Source organism: Lagopus muta, chromosome 8 (assembly GCF_023343835.1).
Source record: "Lagopus muta isolate bLagMut1 chromosome 8, bLagMut1 primary, whole genome shotgun sequence".
In the NCBI taxonomy this organism is placed as follows: Eukaryota; Metazoa; Chordata; class Aves; order Galliformes; family Phasianidae; genus Lagopus; species Lagopus muta.
The window spans coordinates 33,434,532-33,451,106 of record NC_064440.1 but is presented as its reverse complement, the minus strand read 5'-3'; the positions used below and the strand labels follow the sequence as shown (position 1 = coordinate 33,451,106).

The 16,575-nt window shown below is 46.6% G+C and overlaps 1 protein-coding gene across 3 annotated transcripts in view; it reads right to left on the bottom strand.

Moving 5' to 3' along the window:
• The window catches only part of VWC2L (von Willebrand factor C domain containing 2 like), a 38,264-nt gene that overhangs the window by 5,091 nt on the left and 16,598 nt on the right, over positions 1-16,575 (bottom strand). For 2 of the 3 annotated variants that reach the window (XM_048953050.1, XM_048953051.1), the window contains exon 3: positions 16,185-16,314. In XM_048953050.1, coding sequence (XP_048809007.1) covers positions 16,185-16,314 — 130 coding nt within the window. Of the gene's footprint in view, positions 1-7,028; positions 10,393-16,184; positions 16,315-16,575 lie in introns of those variants that run through there. The other variant, XM_048953052.1, reaches the window with a different exon arrangement.

The following is a 16,575-nucleotide window of genomic DNA, read 5'->3' as shown; positions in this document are numbered from 1 at the left end:
TCCCCATGGACACTCATTCAGATGAATGAGTGCTGATGAATTTGCTTTTGGAATGCAACCACAAATGCACTGAGGCAAAGGGATTAACTGCTGGCAGTTTGTGATGAGCAGTAGGGGCCACTTCAAGTGCTCTCTCAGGGTGGGGGCAGATATTTTTGCATGCACCCATGATGCAGAGATCTCAACGTGACCACAATGCAGCGTTTCCAGAGCGTTCCCATCATGTCTCTGCCAATACAACCACGTGCAAAGCAAGGATCAGGCAAGAATTGTGCCCAGGAACAAGGGCAAGCCCTGCACGAGGCTTCCTGCAGACACCTCCCAGCACAGGAGGATGCAAAACACACCAAAAAACCCATTAATCACAAGGGATCCTGGCACTCTACATGCAGATGCACTCTGGAGTTTTGCTAATTTCTCATAAGGTGATGAGGAGAAACGGCTGTGATGGCATGGCTGGTGATGGAGATGAAAACCTGGGAGGAGACCAGGACCCTCTCCCAGTCCTCTCGCTTTTCCCTGGCACCGATTGCTGGCATTCTCACTGTGCCTTCACACTCCTTGGGGCTGAGATGGTCCACCTTCCACTCCTTGGGTTGAAACAGTCCAGGTCCACATGGCTAAACCCAGCTCTTCCCCCAGGCACGTCTGCAGGGCTGTACACGGTCTTGAGAAGGAGCGGCCACCCCACCTAGATCAGTTCCTCCATCTATCTTCCAGGCTTGGCTGTAGAAAGTAGAGGTCTTGCGCTGCCTACACTTTGTGACTTCTTCCATGTCCAGGCTGAGCTCTGTGCTGGAGATGAGCAGAACAGCATCTTGTTTTTAATGCCCCTTCCCCCCACACCCCTGACGTGCTGACCCTGCAGGATTTTTTCAGATGTTAATTTTGTTCTGTCAATGCTATTTATGTGATCACTTCAGATTGCAAGAAAAGAGCTCAATTTGTGGCTTTAATTAATGAGTCGAGGAGGGAAGACGTCTTGTTTTTGCTGCCTCACATCAAGACTGAATGCCCCTCTCACCACAGGGGAGGAGAAGACAGCGGGTGAAGCCAGAGGTGAGACATAAGCAAGTCAGCTGATGATGCTGAGGTTTGCCTTAATTAAAATGAAAGCTGGCGATGCACCGCAGGCTGGGCTGAAAATACTACAGGGAGATAACAGCCCTGGGGCTTCACTTTTGTGTTAGAAAGAGGACAAAGCTGATCCAAATGCCCTAATGCAAAGCATCCTTGAAGTCTCAGGGTGTTCGGGAAGCAGTGCTGGGGACACGGTGGCTCCAGGAGGTGACTTCCATGTCCTCCAGGGTAAGACAGAGCCCTATCCATCCAGCACGTTCCCAACAAACACACCAGGCAAGAACCTCCCTGGGATCTCCCGCAGTCTAAGACTATTGCCCCATAGGCCAACAGAGCAATGCAGACATAGCCACCACCCTAAGAACATCTGGCAGCAGCTGGATGCTGCCTCACCTTTGGGAGCACCCTCCCTGCCATAAGCAGGTCTTCCAGCCACTCATCAGCTTTCAGTCTTGCCCCAGAGAATGCATCTCCTCCAAAGCTGCTCATCAATTCTTGTCCCTCTTTCCTGCACATTCCACCCCTCCTAATGCTACACTAATGCCCCTTCTCCCTCTATGCTGCCTATTTACATGAGACATTTTCCCAGCCACAATTCACGTTGCTGGGTGCCTGCAGGTTCCTGAGAGTTATTTAATCTCTGCATTAGAATTATGCAGCATCCTTTTCTCATCTAAATCCACGTTGCTCACTCTCACAAAGCACTACATCATTCAGAGGAGTGCACTGAGGTGAGGCCGAGCTGAAAAGCTACATTCAGGCCAAGGAGAAACTTTGGCTAAGCCACTGGCACTGACTGATTTAATCCTTCCTGCTTTGCACCACGCTAAGATCATTACTGATAGCTCGTTATCAGTCTTAATCAGGAGCAGCAAACACATACGGGACAGGAGACATCCAGCTGGGAACGCACTGCATTACTCCTCCTTATCGATGGTGCAGTGTCTTAATTTGATGCAGAGACATAACTTCAGGCCTCACTAAATACTGAAGCAGGAGCGTTTTGGTGCAGCGAAGATCGATGGGTGCAATTTAAAGGCAGTCTGTTTAGGGATGGGGACGCCCTATGGTATGGATTGGAGTGGGGTGGGCCAACGCAGGGCCATCGTTCAAGAAGCCCAATTGAGAGGGCAGCTTTCCAACTGAATAAAGCACTGAGACAGAACAAACACCACCTATAGACCAAGCCTCCAACATTTACCTGGCTAAAGAATCACAGAATCATAGAATCACCAAGGTTGGAAAAGAGCTCCAAAATCATCCAGTCCACCTACCACGGATGTTGTCCCACTAAACCACGTCCCTCAGTACAACATCTAAAAGAAAAGGATTCGACTCTTAAAAATCTCTTTGAACACAGCACAAGGCTTTGGGGGAATACCGTGGCTTTCTAAAACATAGGTAAATTCTAACGGCAGGCAATGAAAGCTGCTCTTAGGTCATTCTAACCTTTCAGGTAAGTAATAGGCTTTTAAAAACCCGTCTAAATAGATATTTCCCCAAATGAACTGCAGCCCTTCTGAAGGTACATTAATTTTTTTAATGGCAAATCAGCTCTTTTGGGGAGGAGAGCCGGCATGAAATGGATTCAATCAAAACAAATCCGTTACGAAAAGCACCGCTGCAATCCTGCACCGTTCTCCCTGCCTCTGCAGCAGTGTTGGGGGCTCCCCATTATAACCTCCCATGGCTCCATCCTTGGGAACCTCAGCTAAGAGGCAATGGGAAACCCTCATCTATGGGCACAGATGGCAAAACAGCTATTGATCCCCAAGGGCCGGGTCCTTGCTCTCCACCTGAGCATCTCCATTCCAAGGTGAAGGTTAATGGCAAGAGAAGAACAACCGGGATGTTCTCTCTGGGCCTTCTGAGGTTTTTAGCCAATTCATTCACCTCTTGGTTGTGCTCTGTGTGAAAATTTAATGGTTTTATAGCCCATTTTAACATTTTTATGCCTTTTTTTTTTTTTCCTGTGGAAAAAAAAAAGCCACATTTGGTGTAAGAATTAAAACAGTATTTCATCCTTAACTGCAATCAGGGATGATGTACGGAGGAGAGCTGGCTGCATGTCAAATCAATATAAAGCCAGAATTGAATCTAACTTGGTCACTACAGCTGTGCATGATGTTTTATGGCTTTTTTTTTTCTCCGTATCAGTCATAAAATGAGGTGGAAAACTGTGACTGTGCTAATTTCACTCAAAACAATCCTTCTAGAACATGGAACAGGAGGAACGAAGGAAGCAGGATTGCTGAGTTGTACATTTAAATCTACTGGAAAATAATAAGAAAACCAACTCAACTCAACGTCAGATAAGCAAAGCAGAGCGGTCAGCTCAGGCAGACGGTAGCACTGCTGCACACACTGGTTTGGCAGTGGTTGCTTGTTGGTATGAGAGGTGAAAGGGGTTCAGGAATCCGTGTGCACTGAAGCAGCCTTCCTCTCCCATGTGAACAACGCAGCGCCATCGAAACGTGGTTATTTGGTGGGAATGGCTCAGCTGGTAAAAGAACGCCTTCGCGCTTCAAGCCATGCTCTTGACCCCTGGTTTTGCTCTTCGGAGGGCCCATTATGCTGCCTGAATTTAATGGTATCCATGGCTTTTGCACAATGCTTCCTAATGGTGCCACGCAAAGAGTCAGGTTGCTAATAAAAATAAGATGAGCAGAGCTGGTTTTGCATGTGAATGGTTGCATTTAACTAAATCATCAAATGGAAAAGGACTGTACTTTCCTCTGCTAATAATTCTGGGTGCCACTACAAATGCATTACCACAATCTGTGTGGGCTTTTATACTCAAGCAGATGCCATGTGATATTATTCCAGCCTGACAGGACAGGACGGTTATTTCACACTGCGAAGCAGCAACTGGGAATGACTATTAGCAAGCCTTCCCCGCCTTGTCTTCCCTTGCATTCCTCTTATTTAAAACCAGAAGTGGGATTCAGATGTTAGAACAGCTACTGACCTGATGCAATTTAATGATTTTACAAAACGCCCAAAAATGCCTCGCTTTAAAAGATTGATGCTTCCTATTGTATTTTTGCAATGCCAATTAATTACTTAATTCATTAGCAATGTAACACAAGAATAGTCTTTGAAAATCCGGTGCTTTGTGTAGATGCCTTTAATTATGGATAATTAAATACTGTAGAAGGACCTGATTATACCTTTGAGCATTTTCTAATCTGGAAAATGAAACATGCTCTTGTACTCCTCCATGCACGAAGCAAGAGCTGAGCTCAACAACAGCATGAAGTAACTAAGGGGGAAAAAAAATCCCCCAAATCTAGATCACATGAAGGACTGCTAAACCAAAGCAAGGTAGGAACTGCTGGGGAAGCTCGAGGAATCTGTGCATACTTCATCGGGGCTCTGCATAGGAGCTGAAGGGAGCCAGCAAGCAAACAGGGTCCGGAGGCGAAGCGACGCACTGCCTGCTGAAGTTGGGAGCAGCTTTCCAGATGGTCCTTTGTACGTACGGCTGCCATCGCCAAGGCTGCTAAAAAGAGCAAAGCACTTTCCAAATGAAATCACAGCTGACCTTGGAAGATGAAAACTTGCCAGTGCCAGGAGTTGGTCTATTTGTTTGGCTTCGTGTTCTTTTTCCACTTATTTATTTTTTTTAACTTTCTCTTTATTCCTCCGCAGCGATCTCAGTAAGAAAGTCGGCGTTCAGAGGGCTGCAATAAACAACGCTGCTGCCTCAGAAAGGGCTTTAATCTCTGAATAAAGCCAACAAAATATTTGTTTTGAAGACAGCCCCCCTCCCTCCTGCAGCTGGGACGCGCTGCCTGCACAAGGAGCTTTATCTTGTGATTTTTTTGTACTCGCTGGAATAAACAGGGGGAAAGGAGGCACGCCACCATCCGAATAGAGCCAATGCAGCCGTCCTCTCTCACAGCCCACCCCTTCCCTTTCTCCTCTCCCCCTGCTCCCTGTTTACGCCGCCGCCAATTCCTCCCTGTGCCCCCGCCGCTGAAAAGCAACACATTTCCTTCTCCCTTAATTAAAACCCACTGATGACAGCAGCGAGTGAGAAAAGGAGGCTGTGAGCACTTCACTGCTGGTGGCGGTGCTGCTTGGCTGGCCGGGAGCTGGCTGGTGCCGCGGGCAGCCAGGCTGAGCCCCTCACACACAGCAGGGTTGGCAGAGCTGGGCACAAACATTGCAAAATGGGGCTCTTAACCACTGCACTGCAAGTGAGCCATCAAGCAGTAAAACTACGTGCTGTTACAGCCAGTCCTGGGGAAACTCAGCAAACAGCGTCTCTTTATCCCCCTGACTCCTGTCTGCATCTGTCTCCCCCGTGAAGCCAAATTCTGTTGTTTTTAATGGAGGATGCTTTCCTTCTGGAGAATTCTTATCTTTATGGAGCATAATCAGGACAGGTCCTGTGAGAGCATACAGGCAGGCTGACACTGGGGTGGCAGGTAAGCAGGTTTGTACTGGCACAAGACGCTCAAGAACATCCACAAGAGGTACAATGTTGATGCATGAGCTGCCTTTGTCAGGAGTGGGAATATCGACGGTGACTTTCATAGAATCACAGAATCACTCAATCACTGAGGTTGGAAAAGACCTCTCAGACCCTCCAAGTCCAATCCCAACCCACCCCATCATGCCCATGGAACTGCATCCCTTGGTGCCGCATCTCCATGGTTCCTAAACGCCAGCACGGATGGTGACCCCAGCGCCCCCTGGGCAGCCGTGCCAGGGAGGAAAGGGAGTCACCTTTGTTTCTCTGGTTGACCCACTTGAGGAATCCAAGCAAGAGTTTTGGCAGCAAAATCCTTCAGCTATGGGGGAAACTACTCAAGTTGAGGCCCTGGGGAGCACCGAGAGATCCGAGCCCAGCTCCTCTATGCTTCTCAGCCCTTTAGTCTGGGAGATCTGGGGCAGACCTTGTCAAAAACCCACAGCCAAAACCCAATTTGGCTCTCTGGGGGGAGCTGTGAAAAGATGAGGTTCTGGTGCAAAACACAGCAAATTCCTTATTGTTAAGGCAGACGGGTTTCCATTCCTAATCAGAGTTTTCCAAGTCCTTAATAATCACTGTTTGACAGTTCTTGTATAATATGCTTCTATATGTTTTTTTTTTGGTTGAAGCAGATTGAAAAGCAACCAAAAAATCTCTTTTCAGCACAGGGAGGACATGAGTGTCTTGCAGACACTTCCCGCAGCACGTCAGCCAGCACCGGATCAATCCCATCCCTAATTGCCAGCAGCCCCTGCCCCGAGCTGGGACACCATGGCAGGTGTGGGAAGGGACCATTGCCCACACTGCCAGCTGTAGAGGAGGGATGATGCATCAGGATGCTGCCACAAAGCCGTGCAGGTGAGTAATCCATGTGCAAAGGAGCCCCTGGGATGTCAGCGGTGGCTGTGGTGAGTCAGAGATCACACGGTGAGGCTCTTCCAGAATGGTCCCTTGGCCCTTAGGAAATTGGAACACTGCACCTGAAAGCTGTGCTTGATGGCTGTGGCACGTTCCTCAGATGCAGACAGAGGAGCCGGTGTGGGATCCTCTCCTGCCTTTGCAGCCTTTTCTGGATGTGGCAAGAGCTGAGAGGAGTGGCATGAGGGCATGATGCTGGGTTTCACAAGGCAGAAAGCAGCCTAGACAAACTAATGATGCACAGGAGAACCAATGCAGTACTGAACAAGGGCTCCTCCATCTGCCTCCCCCACCATGCCCCAGGCATTTGTACAGTGGTCCATATGGAGCTAACTCTGAGCACGGGCCACCACCCAGGGATGCTTCAGTCCCACTCTGGTTCTCAGTGCTTACCTGGGTGAGGATGAGAGCCCATCAGGAAGAATGTTTTCACATCACAGCTGGAGTTTTGAGATCTCTGCTATTCTTTTTTTCTATTCTTTTTTTTTTAAGAGAGCAGGTTATCTGAAATAATCCATCATCTAAAAGTCCCTGCACCTTTGTCCTCATCTGAAATAGTCTGTATCCCTCCTCCATTGAAGGATTGGCTCACTGTAGGGCAGTTGGACCAGGTGGCCGTTAAGGGTCTCTTCCAACCCAAACCATTCTGTGATTCTACGATAAAATGAAGATCTAGATGGATAGTCAGCCTCCCAAGATTAGAGTTGGTTCATTCTGGAAGCATTAAAATGGGGGCAGCTGATCATTCCAAGTTTTTTTTTCCCCGACCTTTTTAAGAGTAAGAACAGCAAGTTTGCTATAATTGGCCTTTCTCCCAGGCATGGTGCCGTGAGTCAGCACTTTCTGGCCAGCACATTGCCTTCCTCCTCTTATACTCTCTACAAGAAGCAGCAAAGAAAGCCCGAGCATGGAAGCATCCTGGAGAACTGTGTGTGTGCACCCTCATGCAGACCCATCTCACAATACAACCCTGCACGTGACACTGGGGCTTTTGGCTTTGGTACATCAGCTCCTGCTTCATTTATTCTAAGAGCTCTGAGCTTCTCTACCAGAACAAAACTGCTGCCACAAAACATTTTCAACTGGGAGGAAAACGTAGCTTATTTTATGCAAAACGAGATGCATTCATTTACATCAGCTGTGGGATTGTACTGTATCTTAGAGCTACGCACTGAACTCCTTGTGGCAATCCCGGGTGAGAGACAGTACATCCTAGAGTTCATCTAGAAAGAATAAACCAAGGGAGCCCCCACACACAGTGCTTAAGATTAGGGTCTGGTGGGTGAACTCACTGCCCATCCATCCCTTATTTTGTTCTATTAGCAGGGCAGGAGGAACCACACCACACCAACAAAAGCAGCCAAAGCAAATAAAGCAAGATTCTCTCTTCCTCTGGGCTTTTATTTGCTGATGACTAAGCCTAAGCTCTTCAACCTTAGGTATAAATTCTGATCAACACAGCACAAGGGTTTTCTAAATACAAACAGAAAAAAAACCAAGTAATTACCCTCAACCAGCCAAGCTCTTTTCAACCTGTGCTGCAGCACTGAGCTGTCACACCTGCACTGAGAGGGTGAACACCCCGGTGCAAAGCAAGGGCACGAAGAGAGGGGTAGTATGAGTACAAAGGGTTGGAAGGAAACGGATGCTGATGTTCACAGGCAGAAGGGCATCTTTGGACAACAGGGACCAGCAGCTGAGATGCGAGACAATGGAGCAAAGAGGATGGAGACAGCTGAGAAGGTGGAGGGAAGGAGAGGGAAGCAGGAGAAGAAAACATCCAAGTGCCTTTTTGAATTCTAAGTTTTCTTGGACTTGCTCAGCTCTAATCTTTAATTCATATTTTCATTACAGTCTCTTTGCTTTGTAAAGTCTGCATTTCGTGTAAAAGGAGCAGCTCAAACATCAACTGTTTGACATAAGTCAACCCCTTGTTAAAGTCCCCTACTCTACATATATGTTGGCTCCAATAAAAGAAGCATTAAACATTCATGAAATTAGAAATACATGAAGACAACGTCATGCCTCTCTTCTCACACAAATATGCCTAATAAGCCCAACCTTTCAGAGCAGCAAAAGCAAAACCATCTCTAATCCTTTTAGAAAGCCTGACCATGCAAAGCACCCCAGTCTTCTGCAGTTTGCCTGTGAGTCACCCAGAGAAATTAGCTACTGCAGGTCAGATCCTCAGCAGGAGTAAATATGAGTCAGCCCCTCTGCTGGGGTTACACTGAGTACCACAGACCTGGGATTTGGCTGTGGGTTTCTCTCGCATGCTTTACAGCAACGTAATTGGATAAAAATGTCATTTTTAGTCTTCTGCGTTACACCCAGAATTCAATTAGGTGGGAGGGGAACTGCAGTAACCATGCCTGCTTGGATTTCAGCACTGTTTAGTCTGCTTGTGCTCTGCAACAGGTTCCCAACCTCAGCCTAGGACCTTCTTCTCCAAAAGATCCCAACCAACCCACCACTCCTCTACAAAATACCACTATGACGACAGTGGATCTTGAACCACTGCCGCCGTAGATCTGTGCACACAAATTCCAGCAACGTTTTCCCCAGTAAGCAGATGCTTCTTCACAACCATCTCCATCTGAAGAACAGTGCAGGCCTCCAAAGCAGCTTTGGAGCAAGTCTCATCCAGCAAACAGCTTCTCACCATCCTGCCATTTAGGGTGTTGAAAGACATTCATTCCAAGCTCTGCTTGAAATGGAGGCATGGGAACACGGTTAGGATCCTGGGTACAAATTCAGGATAGCTTTCAGCTCCTGCTATTTCCTTCTAAGCTTCGGGAAGTACCCATACTCAACCCAACTCCACTCGAAGGCAAGTTTTGGAAGGTTTATCCAAAGCTCTTCTAGATGGCTTCCAACAGCCGTGTCCACAGGGTGCAGGTCACAGTCTTGAGTATATTTAAGCTGGAAAATCCAACTGCGTGAGACTTTCAAAACCAATCCAGGGCTTCATGGACACCTCCGCACTTCACTCTCATCAGAAAATTTGGCATCTATCTGCCTTTAAACACTTGGCCCGAAGTAATGGAGGTGAACAAACACCACTGAAAATCAATTTCAGTGAAATAACTCCTTTTTAAAGGAACGGTAAAGTAAGCATTGAAGTATTTTGTCAGGTCAATCATGGCCTAGCCCAAATACGCTGCCTTGTTTTCAGTCTTGATCTTTTACCAGCTTTCAAATCAATCCCTTTCTTCCTCGGTTGCTAATCAAATCGCTCCTTTAATTGAGCTAACAGGGCACCAGTTTACATTCCTGCTGGTAAACACAAAGAACATTAGCTGACAAACAATCAAAAAAGCATCCTTTGTAGTGGCAGGAATTTTCTTCCGTGTTCAAGCTTCAAAAGCATTGATTTTCATAGCTAGGCATGAAGCCTTGACGGGCTTTGCTGTCACAATGTTAAGGCAGCTTCTACAAGTTCTGCAAAAATGGAAGAAGACTCCTGACTCGTGTCGGTGTCCAAAATGGAAGACTCCTGATTCAGGTTGGAGGCTCTACATCTGCACATAAGGCTGCGAAGCATCCCCCTGTCCCCATGTGCTGGGCAAATGCTGCTTGAAGAAGGGTAAATCCCTCCTCTGGCCCCTTGCGTGCCATCGGGATGGGCTGCTAGTGGCGATGGGGTCAACTGAGTGCTCAAAAATCCATGTGGCTTCCACAGATATTTTATCCACCACGAGCAAAAGCGTGACACAGCCACGCTGCTCTACCAGCTTCGTTCTCCAGGACCTATGGATGGAGTTGTGGAGTCCAGCAAGGTCCAGTGTGGGGACACGTCTTCGTCTTGGCCGGCCACGCTCAGCTTGCATCTGCACAAGCAATCAGCATATTGCATAGACTTTGACTGAAGGGTTTTTAACTGCAACCTTAAAATCTGGCCATTTCAGGACTTCCTGAAATAAATTAGAAGAGGAATTTTATTTAGTTGTGGGTTTTTTTGGTTTTTTTTTTGTTTTTTTTTCTCCTAAAGGAATTTCCCCATGGCTCCAAACCACTGTTTTCCACAAAGCAAATGAATATGAAGTCTTCTCATGTCGTCTTGGCACATTTTCTGTGTTGTCTTTAGTCAGCAACAGTTGCATATAATCAAATGGCAGACAAAACATCCTCTCCCCCAGACCTTCATTTTTTCCTCACACTTTCAATAACTTTTCTCCTCATCTCATGGATTTTTTTTGTCAATGACCATGTAAAGAAGCAGACGCTTTCCAAAACAATCACCTGGAGATTCAGCGATCCACATCTTGCAGATAAATAACAAGTTCTATTTATGCAATAAAGCACAGGTAATGCAATATCCAGGCAATGGGTTATATGATATTAAAATCTTGGCACACTCAAGATGTCTGATAATTCAGAACAATGAAGACCACGTGGGGATGTTCCTTCTGTCAGTACTGGTTAACAACTTGCACCATTAATCCACTGCCTTCGCTTAAATACAATAACTGACTTACATTCAGTTTCTTTTCTCTTTTCTCCCCCTAAATCCCAAAAGGCTTTGCAAAATTAACACCCTGCATTGCTTCTGCAGCACAGCTGCTTGGGTTCTCTGCTGCTTCAGAAGGAACAGCTATGGCCAGTGACTAAATGGGCAATATCTAGGCAACAAGGTTTTGCTGTGAGGTCTCCCCATCCAAGTGAAAGCTGTCTAATTTATGGAAGTAGAATAGGTTGAATGAATGTGCTTTCTCCTGTTGGATGGCAGGCTGGGAGCAGCCTGGCCTGGGGGGCTGCCTGCCCATGTCCCCACATCATCTCCCCTGGTTGTCACCTGAAGGCACATGGAGCCAACTGGGGGCACCCCTCTGGTTCTTGGGGACGCCAAAAAAACACCTGCTTAGGAAAAAAAAAGGCATCTCCACAGACTGCTTACTAGGAAAAGGCAGCCCCAAAGGTCAGCCCCAGGGTGCTGTTCTACAAAGCAGCATGCAAAATCCACTCTGGGACAAACGTAAGGCATGTTTGTTACAGGAAAGGCTGCCCTCAGCTCTGATGGGCCGGGACGATCCTCAGGGATTTTATTCTGGGCAAAACACACGGTGTGACAGAAGGAACAGGCTGGGCTGCAGAATGGTTATTTCAAATTAACGCCAACTGAGAAATAATGAGCAGCAAGTTTACATTCTCAGTAAATTAAGAGAGAAGCTTAGGTAAACTGTGGCTTTATGTGCACGTAAATAAATTATTATTTACTTGGTTTTGTGCTCATGCCCTTAAAAGATGCTCGAATAGAATTATTAATATTTATAGCACATTATAATAAATATCTGTAACAGCTTCACCTGAATATACGCTATTTCACCAAGGTAAAATCTGCTGAAGGTCAAAGCAATCTTTTACTTGTGTGTGGAGGGCAGGATCAGCCTCTTTACTTTGAAATCTGCATCAACTGCAATAATTTAAAGCTTTAATTAAAGACTGTGTGTCAGATTATCTAGGAAACATCTTTGTGCTGCCCAGTATTTCATCAGGGATGGCTCCAGGAGCCCACACTAGAGTGAGCACATTGAGCAGGACGTACTTAGCTTTTATCTGTCTTAGTGTGTAACCAATGCTTTGGTCGAGGGTTGGTGGCATCAAAAATTGAATTAAGAGCAAAAGCCAGGCCCCCAAATAGAAACATACAGCGCTTATTCTGTTTATCCCTCAAGTAAATGAAAGTGCCAAGGCAAAGCCTAATATTTTAGCAATTTTGTTAATGTATGTGTAAATGGGCAAAGGCGCTTTTGAAATGCTCTGAAGAGAATTTCACACTTCAGAGAGGGGAAAGGAGTTAACAATTCTATTGTGGCTCTTATTAGAATTTTTAAATTAATTTCCCTGACACAGCTGTGCCATGGAATCCCCCACAACGACAAACTTTTTGCTAAAGCTGAGATTATTTTCGGGTACGATTCTGAAGGAGCAATTTGTGAAATAGGGAGCCGGGTGGGCTCCTGGGAATCCTGCCGCCCTCTGCTCTCCTCCAGCCCTTCCTCACGCACTGTGAGCTTCATTTGAAACCACGTTTTTATTCCACGCTGCTTTTTGCTTCTGCAGAGCAGCAAAAGGGGGAGGGATGTGCCAATGGCCCATGGCTTCGCAAAATGCAGGGGGGGAAGAGATGAGCAATGATAAAGTAGGGATCCCTCCTATCATAGAATCCTAGAATCATAGAATGGCCTGGGTTGAAAAGGACCACAATGCTCATCTCATTTCAACCCCCTGCTGTGTGCAGGTCACCAACCAGCAGCCCAGGCTGCCCAGAGCCACATCCAGCCTGGCCTTGAATGCCTGCAGGGATGGGGCATCCACAGCCTCTTTGAGCAACCTGTTCCAGTGCCTCACCACCCCTCTGTGTGAAAAACCTCCCCTGTCTCAGTTTAAGACCATTCCCCTTTGTCCTATCACTATCCACCCTCGTCCCTACAAACTCACTTAGGACTTAACAACCATGTGCCATCCTAATGAGAGCTGATTTATGGGCAGGAACAAATGGAGGTTTGGAAACACAGAGTGTGGGGTCAGGGTGGTAAGAATGACACCTGGACCCTAGGTGCAGGGGGATGGGAGTTGTGGGGGAGATTTCTGCCTGGAAAGGCTGCGGCATGAGCTGCAGGACTGCTTGTGGACACAGAGATGGTGTAGCCCACGGCAGCCCTGAGCTGGGATTTAGCAGTGGGAGGCACAGTTTTGATCCTGTAGAGGAGAGAGTTAACAACAGCTGACACACTTTGGTCTGGAGCAGCCACAGCGCCTCGAAATAACGTCTCGGGGCCATAATTCTGCGCTCTGTCACTACCAGGAAACGTGAAAACCAGTGACCTTTCATCTCCGCGACAGAAATGCTGCGCAGCACCTGGAGCCATCGCCCTCACGATGCGCTCTGACAAACGGGGACACGGGAGCCCCGAAAATCACCTCCTGCTGAACCCTGCTCTGGGTCCCGTGCCAAGCAGAGCCGGCTTTGCGCGAGTGCTTAGCGAGGCAAGAGACGACAGTTCGGTATTTCTTTTGACAACAAGGGATAAATCTGCTTTTCAGATTGCTCTTAAACGATGGCGGAGGGAGGGAAATTGATATTGGCTTTTTATGAATCTTCGGGTCAGGTACGTTCACATCAACAGATTTTTGCATTAACCTCGCTGCTTCGCAGCACTTTTGCCCTTGGCAAGACATAATTAAGAAAGGCACAAAAATCTATCTGAACGTATCAAGAGGAAATTATTCTCCACTTAATGGCAGCAACAGCTAAGCAAGCAGGCAGACCACGCTGCTAGCAGAGCGCGGCAAATGATGCAGGGCTCTGTTTTAACCCCAAACACCAAAATTTTAAGGATCAGCTTCTGAAATGAGGATTTGCACTACGTGTGGTTCCGGGGATTAACTTTTTCTTCCCCCCAACAGCTATATCCCTTGAGCTCTTCTCTTTGCCAGTCTAAAAGGATGACCGCAGACACTGAGGCTGAGCTAAAACCTTTTCATCACGCCGAGACGTGGCACTATAATGTCTTCACTGCTTTGGTAGGAAGCAAAAGCTGATAGATGGAAGGGGGGGAAAAGAAGACATTAAAGAAAAAGGGAGCTTGGTCATTTAAGTAGGACTGTCAGCTTGTGTTATCTTCATGCGTTTGTGAAACCGAACTTTAATTGACTGGCTGCAGTGGAGAGCCAAAAGATAAAATTGTGGTCTCAAGATGAGCAGACAGCTTAAAGTGTTGTGATCCTCATTCATTAGGATTTGTCAGAGGGTTTCAGAGGGGAAGAGATGCAGCCGTCTCTGTTATTCTTTCATATGAAGTTACCAAAATGTTAAGAGGGAGGTGAAGGGTGAGCTCTGCTCCTGAAGCTGCATCCAAGAAGAGCAACACGGGACAACAGAGACTATTTTGGCACCACCTTATTTCTGTCTCTTTGTGAATTATTTCATTCTGCTTCTGAAAGATAAAGTCCACAGCACCTCCATGCAGATACACCCCAAAGGATGACCACACCACCGCATCGCCTTCACTCACTGCAAGCCCTGGCCTCCCTGGCCCCAGAGACACCCAAGGTGCAAAGGCTGCTTTTAAGAGGGTGTTAAAAAATACTTCCCTGCCTAAACCAGGTTTCAGAGAGCTTTCTATCTGTGTTTTCAACAGGAGAGGGAAGGGAGGAGTAGAGAAACTCAAGAAACCCATGGACAAAGCCCCAACAATGAACCCCTTGGCATCTAGCTGAGGGTCCAACCTCTACCCTGTACCCTGGAGTTCTTCATTTGCTGGGGGAAATGGTCACGGTGGGGAAGGGTTGGTAGGGAAATGCAGCAGCTCCTGAACTTCTATGAAGACACCTTTGGATGTGTACTTGTGAGAAGCCTGAGCAATGCTCACAGCTTGGATCTGTGGGATGTGAACCAGCATGGAACCCTGTATGCAAAGGGAACACAGAGGTGGTCAGACACACACTAACGCTGTTCATTTGGGGTTAAATGAGCCTCTCCGTAAATGCTTCTCTGGTGACAGACACAGAGATGGCCACTGCAACTCCCAGTGCAGGGTGCCTCTCAACAGTCTTCTTCCAGTGCTGGAAACCTCACACCCCACCAAGATGGGCCATACCCCAAGATGTTAGATAGAGCTGGCTTAACATCTTCTCTCCAAATTTCATCGATGACAAACTAATGACATTTCCTATGGACATTTTTCTGCTTTTCAATAACAACATAAAATTCTAAATGAAAACCTTTTCCAAACTGCTCAGAATTTTTCCAATTCTTTAGGTAGGAATACTTTGGATTTCCAGTATTTTGCTTTTTCTCTACCTTAGAAGACCAGAAAATGTGCTGAAAATGTTATTTCTCTGTGTACATTTTCATTTGTGATCCAAAAGCAACCATTACTCTTTCATTCTACAGCAGTGATGACTATAGGGGGTAATACATAAGGATAGCAAATTCTAAACATGAGAAGACGAGCTGATGCAGCCACTTATATGTTAGGAAAGACATGAAAGGGTTTATGTGAAGCCAGCTCACCTCTCGATCTGCCTTCGTATCTCCATTAGGAGAAAGGTGCTTTTGCAGAAATGTGTCTAAGGGCTGTGGAATGGGACCAGAGAGACCTTCTTGGAAGCAGACTAATTTTCCAAAGAGGTACTTCCAGCCATCCCAAAGCCTTTCTTGGAAGTATTGCCAAATCCAAGACCAATTCATGAAACTGTTTCAGCAAGACAGTGAGGGCCAATGCTACACACACAGACTCCAGCACACAACTTACAGTGTTACTGGCTTGGCCAGAGTTTTAGCAGACCCAGAGGGAGTTCTGTCATTGATCTCAATGAGTTTTCCCCCTAGCCTTAAGCAATAATCACTGGCACTTTATGCAGGGACAAAGATTCTGCTCTTTCCTTGGATACTTGATGTCACGTGAGAGAAAAAAAATAAAGCAACGGCATGAAATGACCATCACCAACATCATGACTCAATCCTAAAAAGCCTTACTTAAGCCAGCCGTGCCACCAAAGTCAATGAGAAAACACAGGAAGGGGAGCCTTAATTTTCAGAGCAGCTGTCTCGTATCCGACACCCACACAGAAGCAGAACTCACAGCCCCAGTGCCAGTCTGTGCCAATGGAAGCAAACCTCCTGGCGATGCATCGGTAATGACATTTCATGAAACGTTTCCTTTATATCTCTGTTAAAACCAATACAGTACTTTCTTACCATTTTTGCAGACCGGACAACACTGCTCTGGTTCATAGACCGGGTTGACACACTCGGGAACTGCGCAGTCTGCTACAACACAGTGAACTTCATTGCTGGGCTCGCAGCGACACCATTCGCATGGCGAGGGCTAGGAACAAATCTCAAATTAGCCCATTTCTTCCCGTAGCTCAAAAGTTTGCAACATTTCTATCTTGCCATAAGATAAACACATCAACGTTTAATACCTCTTGACTGCATTGGTTCATCATGGGAAATACAAATCAACCTATCGGACAAAACAGCAATATCTGAAATAGGCAACCAGAACATCAGGAAAAGCAGCGGGTGTGATGTTTTTCCTAGAGAGGGTGCATGTTTTTTTTTATCTTTTGTCAGACTTGAATTTTCT